This window comes from Gossypium arboreum, chromosome 4 (assembly GCF_025698485.1).
Source record: "Gossypium arboreum isolate Shixiya-1 chromosome 4, ASM2569848v2, whole genome shotgun sequence".
Lineage (NCBI taxonomy): Eukaryota > Viridiplantae > Streptophyta > Magnoliopsida > Malvales > Malvaceae > Gossypium > Gossypium arboreum.
In genome coordinates, this window is record NC_069073.1 from 119,302,017 (window position 1) to 119,319,534 (window position 17,518).

Sequence of the window (17,518 nt, forward strand, 5' to 3'; positions counted from 1 at the left end):
TCAACATTTAACTATTTGACCAAAGGAGATGATGCATCAAAAAGTCAGAAAGCACGCCCTGTAGGACAAGTTTTCACTTCTCTTTCCAAAATCGATCTATTTTCCTAAATATCCCAGAAATTGGCCCAAAACCCTAATTTTTTTAAACATTTTTATTAAATTCGGCCACCATTGTCTATCATTTTCAAGGACAAAGTGAGTGTTCTCCCAAATCCATGGAAGGCATTTACATAAGCCATAATGATTTTGTTCCATGAAAAAACATCTTAAAGAACAAAAGAGAGAAACTTCAATATAATGAGTGGGTATAAATATTTGTGAAACCCCACTTGTTTAAAGCCCCTATGTTTATGTACAATTACTAAGCATGGTTACTTGCCATAGCATGAATGCATACGATCATTTAACTAAACAAGTCTTCGGGACCAGAGGCATTACCTCCATCAGAAGAAGCATCACTATTGGCATTGAATGTCAATATAAGTTCTAGAAGTTCTCGGCTTGCTGCTGACGAGTTTTCTCCGTTCCGTTCCGGGCTAGCCTCTCGCCTTTGCAGCGAAAATAAGTGCAACATCAGGTCTTGAGGCGTGGTTAATCGGTACATCCAGCCCTTAGGTTTCGGTTTGAACTGGAAACAAGAAATGCAAAGTTATAATCGTAGCAATCGTTAACATTGTCATCGCTATAATCATTATCATTATCGGTGTCATCTTCCTCATTATCGTTGTTCTCATAGTCATCATCATCAATATCAAAAGGTTTTATAATGATCATTACCTTTGTTGAATGCAGCAAGAGACAAGAAACGAGAAGAGAGCTTGTTTCAAAGCCATTTGCATAGACATAGTAATGGCTGAGAGATCAGCTCCTTTGCTTGTCATAGATCTTTTGAATGGATATTGCTAGCCAATCCATGTACGTTACATGATTCAGAACAATAAGCACCATTGGCATTGAATTCAAACATTTATAGTGATGGAGGGCAAGCTACCATGCCAACTACAAATGCATGTCAGATTGGGATAAAGCAAACGCTGAACTTGTCAACTTTTTCCAACTTAATCCCTGAATTTTTTAATCCACATTAATGTTGGAGCTTGACAAATTTTCCCGATTTTGGTCAATGTGATGACGTGACACTTTGATATCGTTTCACATCACCACATGTACCAAAATTGGAAAAAGCTGCACAATTTAAGGACTAAATGTTGCCTTATCTCTGTCAAATTCCGTACAATAGTTTATCTCAAAGAGAAACTAAACAAGAAAACCCTACTGAAAACCATTGACCTTAATTTACCATGTCACAACTCTGATTCCCGAACCCTCTAACCTCCTCAAAATAGATATTTTACGAACTGAAATACCAAAACCATGTCGTAAAAGGTACTTTCTATATCTAAAACCAAATCATAAATACTTTCTGTATAAGAGGTGAGAGAAGCAATAAGAACAAGGAAGTGGGGTGTTTCTACCATTTTACCCTAGAGTTAAGCAGCGGTAAAAGTACTATAAAGGCCTTTGTACTAGGAGCCAGATTACATTTTGCCCCATCTACTTAAAAAATGGTCAAATTAGTTCTTATACATTAGATCAAAGAGTAAATTGGTTCTTTTGTTAAAAATAAATCCCTATAGATCAACATGAGATACATGTGGTATGCCACATGTCACCGTGTAGTTATTTTTGTCAGCCATACCAGTTTTTAATAATAGAAATTGATAAAAATTTTAATAGAAAGGACTGGTTTGCCTATTTTTTGAGTAGAGGGGCCAAAATGCAATTTCACACCTAGTACAAGGGCCTCCAGAGTACTTTTACTGTCAAGCAGCATGTTTATGAAGCAAAATGCATTTGATGTCTTAAGCTACCTTATTTATGATCCAAAAAAATCATACAAAGTTATTTTCTTCAATTTTTTGTTAATGTAAGAGATTAGAAGGACAAAGGCAAACCTGTTCAACATTTGCCGGAAGAGTAGGTTTATCGATAGCTTTTGGAGTCCATATCTTGATATCAGACTCTATTCCACTGCTAGCAAGAACCGTGGTATGAGGATGAGACTCGATACAGTTTACCACATCCTTATCTGCTTCCATAACACGAATGAGCTCTCCACCTTTCTTCTTCCAAATAAAAATACGACCACAGTCGGATCCACTAACCACATAATCAGCTTTAGGTCCAAAGAAATTCACACCTTTCACCGTCTCGCAATTTCTATGTCCCTTATAAACTTGAGGAATAGCTTTTTCATTAGCATCCATAGCTGAGTGATCGAGACCGATATCACTTGCTTTGTTACATGCAGATAATGGAGATGACGGGATTGGATTAGGCCCCAGTCCCATATCCCGTGTGAAGAGATAAATGAACTCATCATTGTAGGAGACAAGAAGCTCACTCTGATCAGAAAAGGCCAAGCCTGTTATTCCAACCTGATCATCACCAATCAAATGAGCGGGGCAAAAATAATCTGTAGGTTGACCAAAATCAGTTGAGCCATCCCATTTATACTTGCGAATATCGTAAAGGCGAGTATATTCATCTGATCCTGCAACTGCAAAGAGATTTGGGTTCCTTGGATCAATAGTGATAGCATTGAGATGGATAAATGGCATGTAAGCCCTGCTATCATCGATTGGGCAGCATGTGAAAAGTTCGGTAGATGCTGCAGTTCTAAGATCAATCTGAAATGCAAGTGAAAGTGTTATATATGTCAATGACCAGATTATTATAGGAAAAGTTATCATACAACATGAAAGAAAACAATAATATGAGAATACCGCATTGAGATATAACATAAGATGACAAGGAAATAACCAATTGCAGACAACCTCGTATAAAATCGAACTCCTCAAAAGGTTGCCTGACTCAGTGACTGGTGACTTAATAAAAGTTTTCTCTACTCAACTGTTTCTGCTTCTTCAATCCCGAAATATTTTCGTAAATTATTCAACAAAAAGAATTTAAAAGAAATAATGATGACTTTGCAGTTAAACACAACATACATGCTGCACTAATCCATCTTCACCACAAGTGTAAAATATATAAGGGCTCCCTGGTTCAATGGCCAATTTATGAGCTCGTCCCTGATGTTTGGCCAGCAGTTTAGTTTCAGCACCACGTTCCAAAATTTGAGCATGTCGAACCTACGATTAAGAAACAGTTCTCAAATAGGATTACAAAATTTGAGCATATCAAACCTAAGTCCATATTGTGTAATAAGAACTTGAATGGAACTACTTTAACATATAGACCCCAGAAAATTTTGTTTGAATCGATTATCAGAATTGCGTATATTCTTATGATACACTAAAACCATCAACATTTGTACTAAGTGGACTAAATTCATGTAGAAAATTTATCACTAGACCATTGAAATTTTCTAATTTGGCCCTCAAAAATTAAGAAAATTGGCATGCCTGAATAAGAAATTCACCTGGCCATCAGCAGCACAGGTAACCAAGCTGCGATCATCAGAGTAAGGCATGATTTTTGCTTGGAAAACATTGTTGACATGGCCTGACTGGAAAGTAAGCTTAGCATTCCCAGTTTCCCAATCCCATAGTATAACCCTCTTATCATCAGAGCCAGAAACTAAAATGTTACCATCAGCATTAAAGCTCACAGTGTTCACACAACCTCGGTGCTTTTCGAGTTTCTTGTAAATCTCGAGTCGGAGCACAAGATCCTAGCAACATAAAAACAAAACTAACCAATCAAAAACTTAATCCAATATAGAAATATTGCTAGTTCATATCTCCGCCTTCAAGACATTTGCCCACTGGGGTCTCTCGAACTCACTCAGGGAGAAATCTATGAAATGTCGTCCGCTGAAAACCACCAAACACTCAACAGCTCCGGCCAACAACACTTCACAAACTTCTCCCCGAGCAAATCCGACCTTGTCTCCACAGAACTAATATTATAACCACAATAGCAATAACAAAACAATGTAATAGTCACATCCACTCATTCATTCATTCAAAGCTATTGTTAATTAACAACAAATTTTCTGATATAATCTCTATCAAATAATACATTTTTATCATTACCCATCATTTATCTTAAAAATCCCAGATCAAAGGAACTTACAAATAAAAAATAAAAAAAACCTAAAATCTACACACCATCAATCAATTAAATCACAAAAAAAAAAGTACTAAAGCCAGTACCGATTTCAGTAATAAAAATGATCACTCAACAAACTCACACACATTGGGAAGAACAAGAGAGAGAAGATAGGGAAAAGGTTATCCATAAGATAAGAAATAAATAAATTTTAGACCTCAGAAGCGGCAAGCCGGTGGGCGAAATTCCTAGTGGAGAGTTCCCCAACTTCCCGTTGCCAAACATCAACCACCGCCTTGTCCACACTCGTTCTCGCCCTTTTGTTCTTCATTATAAAATTGAATTAAATTGAAAAAAGAAATTGTGTCTGATTCAATCGAAATTTGATTTGCAAATTGGAAACCCAGACAAGTTTTTAATTTCTAAAAAAAATTTTGGTGATGAAAATGTGGAAATAGTGAAATACTTGTAAAAGGCGTCATCTCTGCCCTTTTTATATGAGTTTTCGTTAATGTACAGTGTACAGGATTGCATTGCACGTACGCCAAATGGTAAGCAAAACGGAAGCGTTTCACGTTGTGAAGGGTTGTTCGATTATAATTCCGACGCGTTGCCATTATCAAAGAAGGTCAAAGTTTTTGCTACAAAGAGGCATTCAAGGTTTACATCAGCATAAACCCTGATTATCATGAGCCATCTTTCTCCCCCCCATTTTTTTTTTCTTCATATTTTTCTTTTAATAAAGCAAATTGTGATAACTTTATTTCAACAATTTTAAGTAAGAATTTTCTTACATCAACTTCTTGTTGGAATTAAATTTATATTTTGACAATTTTAATCTTATTTTATTTTTTAGTTAAATTTCACCTTTAATTTTTAAGAAAATGTCAAATTTAAACATCATTATTTTAAAATAATATAATTATTAATTTTTAATTTTTAATGAAAATACAGTCTAAGAATTTAAATTTTAAATATCACAGTCCATGTGATAATTTATGTGTATTCATGTTATTTTTTATTTTTATAATTTTTAAATTATTTGTTGACGTGATATATAAAACATATATTGTTATATTAACATGAAGTATACTTAGACTATCATGCGAGTTGTCACACTTATATCATTAAAATTAATGTTTTGATTAGCATTTCCTTTAAAAATAATTTAACTCTTTTAAAAAAAATAATAGCTAAATTTAATTTTTAAAAATAAAGGCCAAATTGATAAAAGAATATAAATTTTAAGAACTAAATTTGCTATTATATTAAAAGTTGAGATAATTATTTTGAAAAACACTTTGAATGCAAGTACCTTTGTAATGTGATTATGTAATAGTTAATTTGTATTCCTAATATATCATTACCTAAATAAAAAAATGCATTAAGGGCTCATACTTAAAAATATAAATGTCATACTTATTATATTAACACTTTCTTCGATCGTTAATACTCATTAAAACTCTATTATATTCATGTGTATTATGTCTCATATCTCTATGAATATGAAACAAATATGAAGGAATTTAAGTTTTCCATTATTGTTCACTAATAATAGTGGAATTACTGGCACAGAGTCAAAAAGAAAAGGGAATTGTGATACGCCACCATTGATGAATTACTTTGATAAATTCAGTTATAACAAGCTCTTATATGATTTTGAGTAAAATCGAGAATCATTAAGCACAAGCAAAATGCGTAGTAATACTTTTGGAAGTATCAAAAAAATGTTACTCACATGATCAATAATAAGACTTTTTGTTTTAAGGAAAATATCAATAATAAGACTTATTCTTTCTTTTGGTGTCCCTCATTAAGTAAAAGCAAATTATCTATCCAATCTGATATTAATTAGATTCTTGAACACTCATAGACTTTCATCCGTTTGTATACAAAGTATCTTCTAACCCTTCTACAACCATTTTAGTTAATTAGACACTTCCGTTGTCCAATCTAGTTTAAGATTCCTCTAGTAGCCACTCGATTAGTAAGGAGGCTCCCATATCAAGACTTACTTATTCCTTTCCACTACTTTAGTTTTTCATTGAATCCTAGGCATTAGGAGACGCTAGGATTTCGAGTTTTTTTGTTAATTAGGCAACACTCAATTTGAACTAAGAAATAAGAGATTTGTAGTCCCCCGCCTTACCGCTCGGCCATGTTGCCAAAAGGCTACAAAAAAAAAAAAAAGGAGAGTATCCCCCTTTTCTTTTTCATTTTTAGATCAAATCCAAACCTTCAATTGGTAACCATCTCTGTTTTAGAAGCAAATTATTATAAATTTAATAAACATATGATATGTATTAAGCAATTTTTCTGACAAAAAATATTTAACAAAATTTAAACAAATTTTGATGAAAATACTAATTATCACACTAAAATCTTTAAATAAAAAGTATTTAACCTTTATTTTTTTCAATTATGAAAACAAATCTCAAAATTTATGAAAATAGAAGAATGATCTATTATAAATAATATTAAATCCTATCATTAGTCTTTGTTATCTGCGCTATATGTAAGTTATGAATTTACTCTCTACAATTTAATTTAATCATATTTAGTTAGTGTAAATTTTTTTATTTTTGAAATATCAATCCTAGTCAAATGATAACTGTTAATATTACTTGTAAGTTCTTACACTAACAAACATATTATTATATGTATAAATGTTATGTCAATTTGCTATTTTCATATATTACTCATATAAAAATTAGCTAATAGATTTGACGATTGTTGTTTTTATCAAGACAAATTAAGAATTTTGAAAAATATAACAACAAAGAATGATCAAATTTAAAAAAAAAAGGACTAAACCTACAAATATGGTACAAGACTAATACTAAAAATTAATCAAATGGATTTATTTACTACCATTTGAATTAGAATTTAAAATTTAAAACCTAAAAAGTTTAAAAACTAAAATTAACTAATTCAAAATGAGCAATGGATAAAATTGATAAAATTAAAGTATAAGAAATAAATTCACAACTTACATAGAACTAATAACAAAATTTTAACCTACAAACAATGATTTCATGCTCAATTCATGACTCTAAAATATGATCAATTCTTAAATGAATAGGAACGTAAAAATTAAATAAAAACTAAAAAGTTATCAAATCACTATTGAACTATAAGGCCATGACAGAAATATCATGTTACAAACCTCATTTATCATCCCTTCTTACAAATTTAATAAATTAAAGCTAAAAAAGGGGAATTGGAAGTAAAACAATGAACATTAATTGTCATGAGAGAAAAATGAGGAAATTATCGATACCAAAATGAACAAAAACCCAATCATATAACTTGATTAAATACTATACAGTGCTAATGCTGGGAATGGCCAACATAGTTCAAAAAGGCTATGGCTGATCAGGTTATAAACATCCACTGTATAATATATATATATATATATATTACCTCAGTGGCTGCCTCTTCTAAGGACAGAAAAGAATCCGCCGGCATATTTCTCTTTACGTTGGTGGTCGTCGACTTTATGGTGGTTCTCGCCTTCGTCTCCAACCTATATGTAAAAATAATAATAATCATGCTCAAATTTAATATTTATTTAAATGTTTTGATTTGATATAATTTTTATAACATTTTTTTAAAGTGCAATAATTTCAATATAATAAATCCTTATAAGTAGTGAATTAAATAATTGATTTTACGATGAATTTAATTCTAACCAACTAGTTAATTAAGTGATTAAAATAAATACCTATATATTTACACATAATAAAACTCGAATTTAATATCTTAAAATTTCTTTTTACACGGTATGTTATATGATTGCCATGATCATTTATATGAAGAAAACACTATTTTTCTTCATCCCTAGCTAATAGGAGTGTTTTCTTCTACCAAAAATATCTTAAAATTTCCAAAAATTTAACCAAAATTTAATTGGTTACTTTCATAACATTATCAATTAATCTAAATAGTAACACTATAAACTATTTCAATTAAAATACTTACTTTTAAGAATCATGTCAGTATTTAAACTAAATGGTTACCGGTGTTAGCTATACGGATTATCTATTTATTTATAACAGTAGACATTAAGTTTCCAATTCGAATAACAAAATATAATTGAACCATGAAAAGAAATTATATATACGCATAACTCTTTTAGAGGAGCATTCTCCGAAAAAACAAGGTTAAGAGAAAGAGAATAAAAAACAAACCTCCATTGCAATTTGTCGCAAAATGTCTATAATTTCAGAAAAATCAGGTCTTAGGGTCGGATCTAATTGCCAGCATCTCTCAAGTAGTTCAGCAAGCCTTGGGTTAGTGTTCTTCGGAATTGTTGGACGTAGACCCTAAAATCAATGTCAATGAAATAGTGATTAGATGTGAGCCTAATATTAATCGTCTCAAACATGTCAACCAACTTGCAATGAATTTTTAATGGAATATAGTTTAATTTTGATATTTTATAAATTTAATAAATATTTATATTTAATTTAAGGTTTTTTATAAAGATAAAAAATTCAATCAATTTTCTGTAACTTAATTTTTTATACACTTTTGATAACTCATGATAAAAAGTACTAGATAGAATTTTTTAAAAAAAATGTGAAAAATTATAAGTAGATAGAAGCTTACTTATTACTTAATAGAGAATAAATTAAATTTTCTTTATTTTATTCTATTTCATTTAAGATTATATTATCCTTTATCAAACAATTTAATTATATTTGGTATTTAATTTTAGGGTAAACTACAAAATAGTAACTTTTATTTGTCTCAAATTATATTTTAGGCACTTATGCGTGAAATGTTATATTTTGGTCACTTACGTTATTATTTTGTTACGAAGTGATCACTTTATTGTTAATCTCCGTTACCTCCCTAACAGTGGTCCTACGTGACAATCCAAATGGGTTTTAAATGCCAACCTAGATGTCCTATGTGGCAGTCCAAATTAAATTTATTTAATTAAAAACTTATTTTCATCCTAGCAACTGAATATCCAAGTTGACATTTAAAACCCATTTAGACTGCCACGTAGGTAATGGAGTTTAACAGTAGAGTGAGACTTCGTAAAAAAACAATAATGTAAGTAACTAAAACGTAACATTTCAAACATAGGTGACTAAAATGTAATTTGAGGCAAACAAAAGTGAATATTTTTGTAACTTACCCTTAATTTTAAGTAATATACCAACCAAATTTTATAAGCTTACCCTTAATTTTAAGTAATATACCAAACAAATTTTATAACTTAAATTCAAAACTTATTTTTTGTACTTAATATTTTCAGTTTATCAAATAAAGCCTTAATATTTTAATTTAAGAGCTTAACATCTATGATAAGATTAAATTAAGATTTAACTGATTGACATACCTTTTGAACGACTCCTACAGCAGCTTGTAAAGGGGTTAAATATGCATATGGTAGCTGCCAATCAAACAAAAACAAGTAACCATGGGGAACCAACCATGAGATACCAGCACATATCAACCCATAAATAATCCCAACATATTAAAATAAAAGATAATGATTGAGCAAATACCTTTCCAGTTAACAACTCCCATAATACAATTCCAAAACTGAAAACATCGGCCTTGTGATCATATGGCTTGTGTTCAATAACCTTCAATGCAAAAGAACTGTTGTAAGAAAATGATGAGATGAACAACCGATTAGAGTAGGTATAAGAATCTCAACTGCATGGATTAATACGTTAGCAATTTATGTAAAGAAAATAAAAGCAACAATAAATATGTGCTCCATTTAAGTGGAAAAAGTAATAGGATGGAAGGATAGAGTGGAAGAGTAAAATAAATAAATAAATTTTGAGTATGTTCGATAAAAGAATATATTACTAGTGTTTATTTAAATTTTATTTGTATTGGTTTGAGGAAATTATATGTTTTAAATTTTCTAAATATAATTTTATTTTAATTTTTACGAAATATTTTTATTGTTATTTAATTTATTACATATTTTTTAACTTTCAATTTTAATTATGGTTTATTCATCGATAATTCTTTAAATATGAATGAATGTAATGTTTTGACATTAAATTTAAAATTAATACTTTTACTAGCTCTCAAACATCACTCATAAAATTCTATAATTAATACATTCACTCGTAAAATTCTATAATTAATACATTTTATAATATAATATATTATATTATATTTATTTTTATTATATATTATACTACGAAGTATTATCATTCAAACCATATATCTAAAAGATGACAAATTGTATATGAAACCATATCATATCATCATCCCTAGTTTTCTTTTCCTTCTAATAATTTATGAAACACCCAAATGCAAGTTAGGATTATTTATGGAACAGTTTATAACAGCATTTCAGTCAAGAGAGCTCACCTCGGGAGCCATCCATCTATATGTTCCTGTTTCGGCCGTCATTACTCCAGATTGAGCTTTCACTCTAGCAACACCAAAATCAGCAACCTTAACCACCTGTATGAAAGCATGTAATATAATTTTATCAAGAACCGAAAGCGGTAAATGTGATTTTGATTATAGAATAATCATGTTATTAGGGGAGAAAATTAATTTCTTCGGACAATTTAAGTACCTGTCTAAGGTGTGTTTACTTTTCAACATAAACCAGCGTTTCAAGCCATAATTCTGGCTTTTGAAAAATCAGATTTGAGCTAAATTATTTATTTGCTCTAGTTATTTAGCTTTTGAATTTTAAAAACTTTTATTTTTAATCTAGAACATCACATTTAGAATAAATATTTTATCATTTCAAAAGTACTAAGCAACTTAGGCATCTTACTTCATTTTCATCCATTAGAAGATTGGGAGCTTTCAAATCCCTGTGGATTATATTATTTTGGTGCAAGTAGTTCATCCCTTTGGAAATATCTATTGCAACTTTAAGCAAGGATGGGAGCTTGAAAACACCCTTTTGTTTATGAAGGTAATCATATACACTTCCACCCGACATAAATTCTGCAAAAGAGACAAAGGAAGGGTTTAGACAAAAAAGAAAGAAGAGAAAGAAAGCTAACATTAGTATTTGCACTCGTTTAGAAAAATAATAACCAAGAGACTGAAAGAATAATAATCATAAATCTCACTCAATATTTAAAGAACCAGATCAATGGTTGAATAGATCAGATAATCAGTTTAATTATTTTTAATTCTAAAAATTCATAAATATTAACAAAAATTAAATATTTAAATTAATTTAAATCCGATTCAATCGGTTTTGTACCGGTTCAATCTTACACCAGTTTTTTTGTATCAACTGGACCACCGGTTTTCGGTTTAACTGGTGAGTGTAATCCCGTTCCAATAACCATTATCTCACTTTCAACACATCAGTGAAAACAACTAAAGAATGGGCAGGCTACCTGTTACAATATACAAGTTTGGAGGCTTGGTACATGCCCCAATAAATTGTACAACATTCTTGTGCCGAACTTTCCTGCAAATTTTGAAGGAAATAGTTAATTAAAGGAATAGATTATTCTTAAAACTAATGTAGTCATCCAAAAAGAAGGATTCTATTTTCATAAATATTAAAATTTCAATCTTTCTCCACAAAACCTCATGATGAAAACCTCCTGGGCAAACTCTTTCTGCAAATCAGTATTTATACGCTCTGGCTTGAGGACCTTAATAGCCACTTCTTGACTACAGTAAGTACCTTTATACCTAAAGCAGGTTAAAAAAGATAATATATAAAAGCTCAAAATGGGAAAAGGAACTCAATCAGGAAGATATTAATTCACCTAAGATCACTAAAGGACTCTGATACTACTTTGTTCAATTATATAAAAGCTTAATAAATATGTATGTATATTTCACTTACAGATCACCATATGATCCAGATGCAACTTTGGTTTCGAACTTCAACTGTCTAGGGTCAATTTCCCAAACATCAATCCCATCATTAGGAATTGCCACATAATTCTGATCGCCACTGGTGCCCACTTCGCCATAGTCCCTCGTAGGAGAAAAGGAATGTTGCTTAAGCCAAGATTGCTTCTACAAAAGAAACACGTAAATAAAAGTCTGGTTTGAGTTGCTCATCATTTTAGCACAAACTTTTTAGTGAATAAATTCCTACATAAAAAAAAATTGTCTATTGACATTAAGCATTTTTTGTGTTTACACTTTAGAACCAGTCACTTATCAAGGTAACATCGGAAAGGAGAGATCATAGTACACATCCATAGAGTTTATGCAGATCACAATACACATATTAACCAATTAGGATTCAAAACCCATTAGTCATAAAGCTTGCTATTACTAATTTACTTGCCATTAACCACATATAAACCTCCAGTGAAGATCAATACATGGGCTAATAATGCATGGTCTAATTTGCAGAAAAGATCTTTCATATTTAATATCCAAGATAACATTCAAATGTCTCAAAAAAATTTAACACGTACACTTAAAATTCAGCGGGGAATTACCTCAATTTTCAAGATTTCTTTTTCCAAAGCAAACTTAAGCCGCTCGGTTTCCTGACAATTTCATAACACAAGTCCGTCAAACGAGTTCTACAACAATTACAATTCTCTAATACCAAACCTTAAACCATTTTGTACACCAATATGCAATCATCTAGTTCCCTAAATGGAATTTTATCACAAATCCCAGAAAAAAAAATTACCCTCTACATTAACAAATGAAAGAATTCATAAGTTGAGGAAACAGAATGTTTATTAACATTGACAGATTAACATAAAATATTGAAAAACAAACAATGAGAGTTATTTTTTTAATTTTAGTTAAATAGTCTTTGTAGAAAACAATTAACTAGAGAAGATATTAAATGAAAAGCACCTCATAAGGCCAACCATCAACTACAAAACAATCCAAGGAGTAGCCATCGACTGTGGAAAACACATGTGCTTCCTGGATGTTCAGCCCAACCTCAGCAAGCAATGCGGTCAACTGCAAGTATTGCATTGGCATGAGCAACGGAATGAGAAGCAATATTGCATGGTTAAATGTTTAAAAGATGTATATTTCCCATCTAATGAAGTAATTCAAGTGTAGATAACAAAAAAAAAAGATTTGTTTTTACATGCAAAATGTTTAGTCAGAGAACAATACGCGTTGGCTGTTGATTGAACCAAGAACTCATATGTAACGTAAGGTTCATTGTTTATGGCTATTTTATTTCAAAAGATTTTAAAAGTGTAACCTAACCATCCGACTTCTTAAAGCAAAATTTTCAAGATAGAAAAGATATTACACTTCTATTTGACAAAAAACCTATCATATACCTGACTAAGAAGTTTTGGTTTGTCTTCTGTTGAAAATGTAACTTCATGCATGGGCCTGCATCAGCACCAAAGAATGTAAATTTCACCATCCAAATGGATAGAAAGTATATATAAAGCTTCACCAAAAATGACAGAAGCATCGGTATGTGAATGGTAAAGCAGGAAGATGAAAACTAAATATGATGGCATAAACTTGCAAAAACACACCTAAAACTGAAGTCAACTAAAGATGGTGGTGAAGCATTACTCTGAGGTTGAACTTTGACAAGACCTTATCAGTTAATGCACTCCTAAATATTTTAAAGATGCAATACATAATATTCAAAAAGTATATGATGATCAAGTCCAAAAAAACCAAACTACCACTAACTTAACCAAAATTTTTGTATATACAATCAGCCCTCACCTAAGGACATTTTAAGGCATAAATAAATAGTTAAATACCGGGAAAGATGTGAACTGTCAAGTAAAGAACTATCTCCATCTTGATCCTTAGACTTATTTGCTTCAAGTGCAAGGGCTTCAAGATTAGGCGATGAGCCAAAGGCAGGTGGTGGATGTATGCTGACAATTGAAAAGCCAGCTAGAATTGTCAGCATCATTAGCAATACGGTTAATGTCCAAAGTGAAAATAAAAGCAAACCTCTGTCTGTTAGAGTATTTTGGAGAATTTTGAGCAGACTCCTCGCACAGGGGGTTTGAAAGAGTGGAATCAGCTCCATCAGATGTAGATTGGACCTACACAAGTAGGTAACCATCATGAGATATTTGACTAAAAACAAAGTACAATACATTTAAGAACAATCAAGAGCTGGAACCAATAGATTATGACATTTAGATGACACGTTATTTCAAATTCAGAACTTGAATGTTTAGAAGAAACCAGCAAGATGCTCGCATGAATATATCCAGAGATTGCATGGTTAGGGTTTACATAGTAAGAAAAAAGGAAGGGAAAATGTGTTTGGAAATCATAAAAATTAAACTGCTAACTGTGTTGACTATGCACATTATACCAAATAGAACATTTTACAATCCGTTAGCTTCATAACTTCATTCATACTTTTAGCCCCATTCAGTACTAGCAACTGCAATAGTCAACTAGATATTCAATGTGTTTATTGACAGCTATATTTCAATACTAAGAGCTCATTCTTGGAAAGATTTAATAGGACCAATCAACAAATGAAATATATAGTCAAAATGCAGCTACCAATTCCAATAAGCAATCAAACACCGTTATGTACGTGAAAAACATTCTAAGTTTGACCATTATCTATCCCTATCTTTCCATCATTATCATGAATAGAAGAGAAAGCATGAAAATTGACCTCCATGACGTGAAGATGAAGTATGCAGACGCAAACCAAAAGAATAAGTCAGCTTCAGCCAACTAAATTCGAGACAAAGTCAAGACCAAATAGAGGAGGTGTTTTTGTATACGACAACTATAGGCAACAAAAATCTCTATTGCTAGCCTACCCAGATTTGGGGCAAATCCTTCAAAGTCCAAAACCATAAGCCTAACATTTATTAATGAAAATTGATGCATGCACTCCAGCACTCAAAGATAAAGAATTCAACTGAAGAGAGTTGTTTGATTACAAAATGCCAAGTAGAACTTTTATTTTGCAGCACAGTACCGTAAGACTGGAGCCACAAAATACCAAAACAATATCTCAAATTCCAAATTTTCTTGCATATATGATAATAACCCATGTATATAAAGTCGTATACAATGAATGTTTCTGATAATCTAAAAGAGTTAGGTAGAGAAGTGGAATCTGACAAGTTTTTATTTTTCAAACACATCATTCTAAGAATGAAAAAGGAATTAATGATTAGCAATAAAAAAATTTCGCTTTTACTAGAAACGTAGAGCAAATCATTATGCCCAGTCATGAAATTTAACTCAAAAGAATAAAGCTAGTCACCTGCACGAGACGAACTTCCATTGCTGGTCTGTTGGCAGGATCATGAGCCAAATACAGCAATCTCTTGTGAATCAGAACATCTTCTGCTCTTTCCACATTCACATCTAACGCATAGCTGCAATGTATTATCGCACACTTAATTGACCTATTTATTACTTTTAAAAAATAATCAAAATATTTAATTCTCCGAGAAATAAAAAGGAAAATGAAACAAAAAAATTTCAAATCTGCTTCACTCTACTTGTTTCGGATCTAATCAACAGCAAGAAAAGGAAAGTAATAACATGATACTAATCCACTAATAAAAAAATTAGCTTGAAAACTGCATATTAAGCTCTACAGATTTAACCGTAACTTTAAGTCAAACAATTCCTGAACTCCAAACGCTATATATTCATCGAAGCAACAAAATTAAAACACTAAAATAAAAATTCGTATCTTAGACTCAGTACCTAAATAAAATGATAGTAGTAATTTTCAAAATAATAATCATAACCTATGCATGTAGTAAATTTAGAAGGAAAATGTAAACGGATATTATACCGAGTAGGGAGACGTTTGAAGTGAGTCCACAGCTCATCTTCGAAACCAGGTCGATTAGCCTCATCATTGTCGGATTCTCGGAGTCGCCGTAGAACTTCATTATACACGTCGAGTTTCTGCCGTTGCTGGCGGCTCTGCAACGACGACGTGTCGTTCGCTTTGCTTCCGCTACTCTCGTTATCCACTTCCATCACCATTGAACAAAAAAATCAAAACAAAGGAGAAAGGCGTGATTGTGATGAAGATTTTGCTTTTCGTTTACGTTGAGTTTATAGGATACGCAGATTCAACATTTAATAATAAAATTCAAATTTAAAAAAAGATAAATCATTTTATTTCTGGAAATATTATCATTTTTGGGTTCGTACGAATATTTTAATGGTGTGGTTAGTGTAGTGTGCGCACCACTCAATCAGAGCCGACGAGGGGGATTATTTATAGCTAAGCAAAGCTCGATGAATATAAGGTATAATTCTACTTCCAATCCTTTTAATCTTTTCATATTTAAATTTAGTCCCTACTTTTTAATACCAATAAATTAGTCTTTATACTTTGTTTTCATTTAATAATTGAAATCCAATTGATCACGATGTCAAATAAATTAAGTTAAAGTGGGTCATGTGGTAGTTTTAAAATAAAATTTACTAATGTGGTCTATATTACACTAATAGAGTGTCAAATAAGCAAATAAAAATGTTAAATTAATATTGTAAGGTTTTCGATTCTAAATTTAGGATCTTAATGTAAGATAGCGTTGTTTAAATAAAGAAAAATGAAAGTCAATAATTTTTCGCTTACATGACTTTCACGCAACTTTAAATTGATCATGTGAGCAATTTTTTTTTTATTTTAAAAATGTCACGTAGTCTAATTTAATAGAATTCTTTTGACGGTATTAACTAGACACCGCAATTTTAATTTTTAAATCAAACAAGCAAAAATAAGGTTGACTAGACACTAATGTAGTGATAAATGATTTGCATTGCTTAAATTATTGCTAACATCATGTCTTGAGTTTAAACCGCAACAGCTTATTCCCTTTACATTGTTAAAAGAAGGGACTAAATTTCAAAAGTTTAAAAAGTATAGAGATCGGTAACAAAATTAGACTAAATATTTAATAATTAATTAAATAGTTAATCCCTATGAATCCGTGATGCCTAAAGAAGGCCCTCTCCATCCTCTCTTCCCAATAAGATTTTCCCTCTTTTTATTTTTCCTTAATTTTTTTCACTATTTTATTTATTATCAAAAGAAGCTCCCTGACGGCATATTCTTGGTACCCCACTGATTGGATAAGGTCTAGGTGTGGAAAGACAATTTTACCCCCACCCTCCTATTTATTTTGTGATTGGCTCCTTTTAATTTGTATGATGACAATGACTTTTTGACAATAGTAATTCACAGGTCAAATCAAATTTAAATTTTATATAAAAATTAAATAAAAATATAATTTATTTATTGTTAATTTTTTTTTATAAAATGTACCCACTTTTTTTTTTTTCAACAATCAACCGAAGTGTGTTGGTTCATGGCTCCTCAGTGCTTGGAGCAACAGTCATATATTAGGGTCACCTTTGATATATATGCTAGCTCTCTCTTTATTATCAAAATAGCTTTAAAATATATAATGATGATGGTTGGAGATGCTTCACACAATGTGTTGTGAACCACTAGCGATGGTGGTTTTAGATAGTTTGGAAGATAATGGAATGTTTCGAAAGG

The 17,518-nt window shown here is 31.2% G+C and overlaps 2 protein-coding genes across 5 annotated transcripts; both read right to left on the minus strand.

Moving 5' to 3' along the window:
• Positions 1–202: 202 nt before the first annotated feature.
• Positions 203–4,811, minus strand: LOC108460887 (uncharacterized). 3 transcript variants are annotated; one of them, XM_017760581.2, is made up of 6 exons: positions 4,292–4,811; positions 3,443–3,694; positions 3,012–3,152; positions 1,956–2,690; positions 778–902; positions 203–628 (listed from the first exon to the last, which is right to left on the minus strand). In XM_017760581.2, the coding sequence occupies exons 1-6, from the start codon at positions 4,403–4,405 to the stop codon at positions 592–594; spliced, it is 1,404 nt and encodes a 467-aa protein (XP_017616070.1). In that variant the 5' UTR covers positions 4,406–4,811; the 3' UTR covers positions 203–591. The 3 variants fall into 3 exon arrangements, with proteins under 3 accessions (XP_017616070.1, XP_017616069.1, XP_052882543.1); XM_017760580.2 differs by lacking the exon at positions 778–902 and having other exon boundaries at positions 4,292–4,809; XM_053026583.1 differs by lacking the exons at positions 778–902; positions 3,443–3,694 and having other exon boundaries at positions 4,292–4,809.
• Positions 4,812–7,186: 2,375 nt separating this feature from the next.
• LOC108458178 (serine/threonine-protein kinase STY46-like) lies at positions 7,187–16,202 on the minus strand. 2 transcript variants are annotated; one of them, XM_017757471.2, is made up of 16 exons: positions 15,794–16,202; positions 15,251–15,365; positions 13,960–14,054; positions 13,761–13,880; positions 13,317–13,371; positions 12,871–12,981; positions 12,498–12,548; positions 11,888–12,060; positions 11,623–11,730; positions 11,427–11,500; positions 10,847–11,022; positions 10,426–10,521; positions 9,597–9,677; positions 9,428–9,481; positions 8,265–8,399; positions 7,187–7,600 (listed from the first exon to the last, which is right to left on the minus strand). In XM_017757471.2, exons 1-16 carry the CDS (start codon positions 15,988–15,990, stop codon positions 7,499–7,501), a joined length of 1,743 nt encoding a protein of 580 aa, XP_017612960.1. In that variant the 5' UTR covers positions 15,991–16,202; the 3' UTR covers positions 7,187–7,498. The 2 variants fall into 2 exon arrangements, with proteins under 2 accessions (XP_017612960.1, XP_017612959.1); XM_017757470.2 differs by having other exon boundaries at positions 11,888–12,063.
• Positions 16,203–17,518: the final 1,316 nt, after the last annotated feature.

Coding starts and splice junctions, on each gene's coding strand:
- LOC108460887 (XM_017760580.2), bottom strand. CDS start 4,405: ATGAAGAACAAAAGGGCGAGAACGAGTGTGGACAAGGCGGTGGTTGAT. Junction 3,695..4,291: donor ACCGGCTTGCCGCTTCTGAG/GTCTAAAATTTA, acceptor TTATGTTGCTAG/GATCTTGTGCTCCGACTCGA. Junction 629..1,955: donor TTCCGGCAAATGTTGAACAG/GTTTGCCTTTGT, acceptor TCTTGTTTCCAG/TTCAAACCGAAACCTAAGGG.
- LOC108458178 (XM_017757470.2), bottom strand. CDS start 15,990: ATGGTGATGGAAGTGGATAACGAGAGTAGCGGAAGCAAAGCGAACGAC. Junction 13,372..13,760: donor GACAGTTCACATCTTTCCCG/GTATTTAACTAT, acceptor GTGCTGATGCAG/GCCCATGCATGAAGTTACAT. Junction 11,023..11,426: donor AAACTTGTATATTGTAACAG/GTAGCCTGCCCA, acceptor TCTCTTTTGCAG/AATTTATGTCGGGTGGAAGT.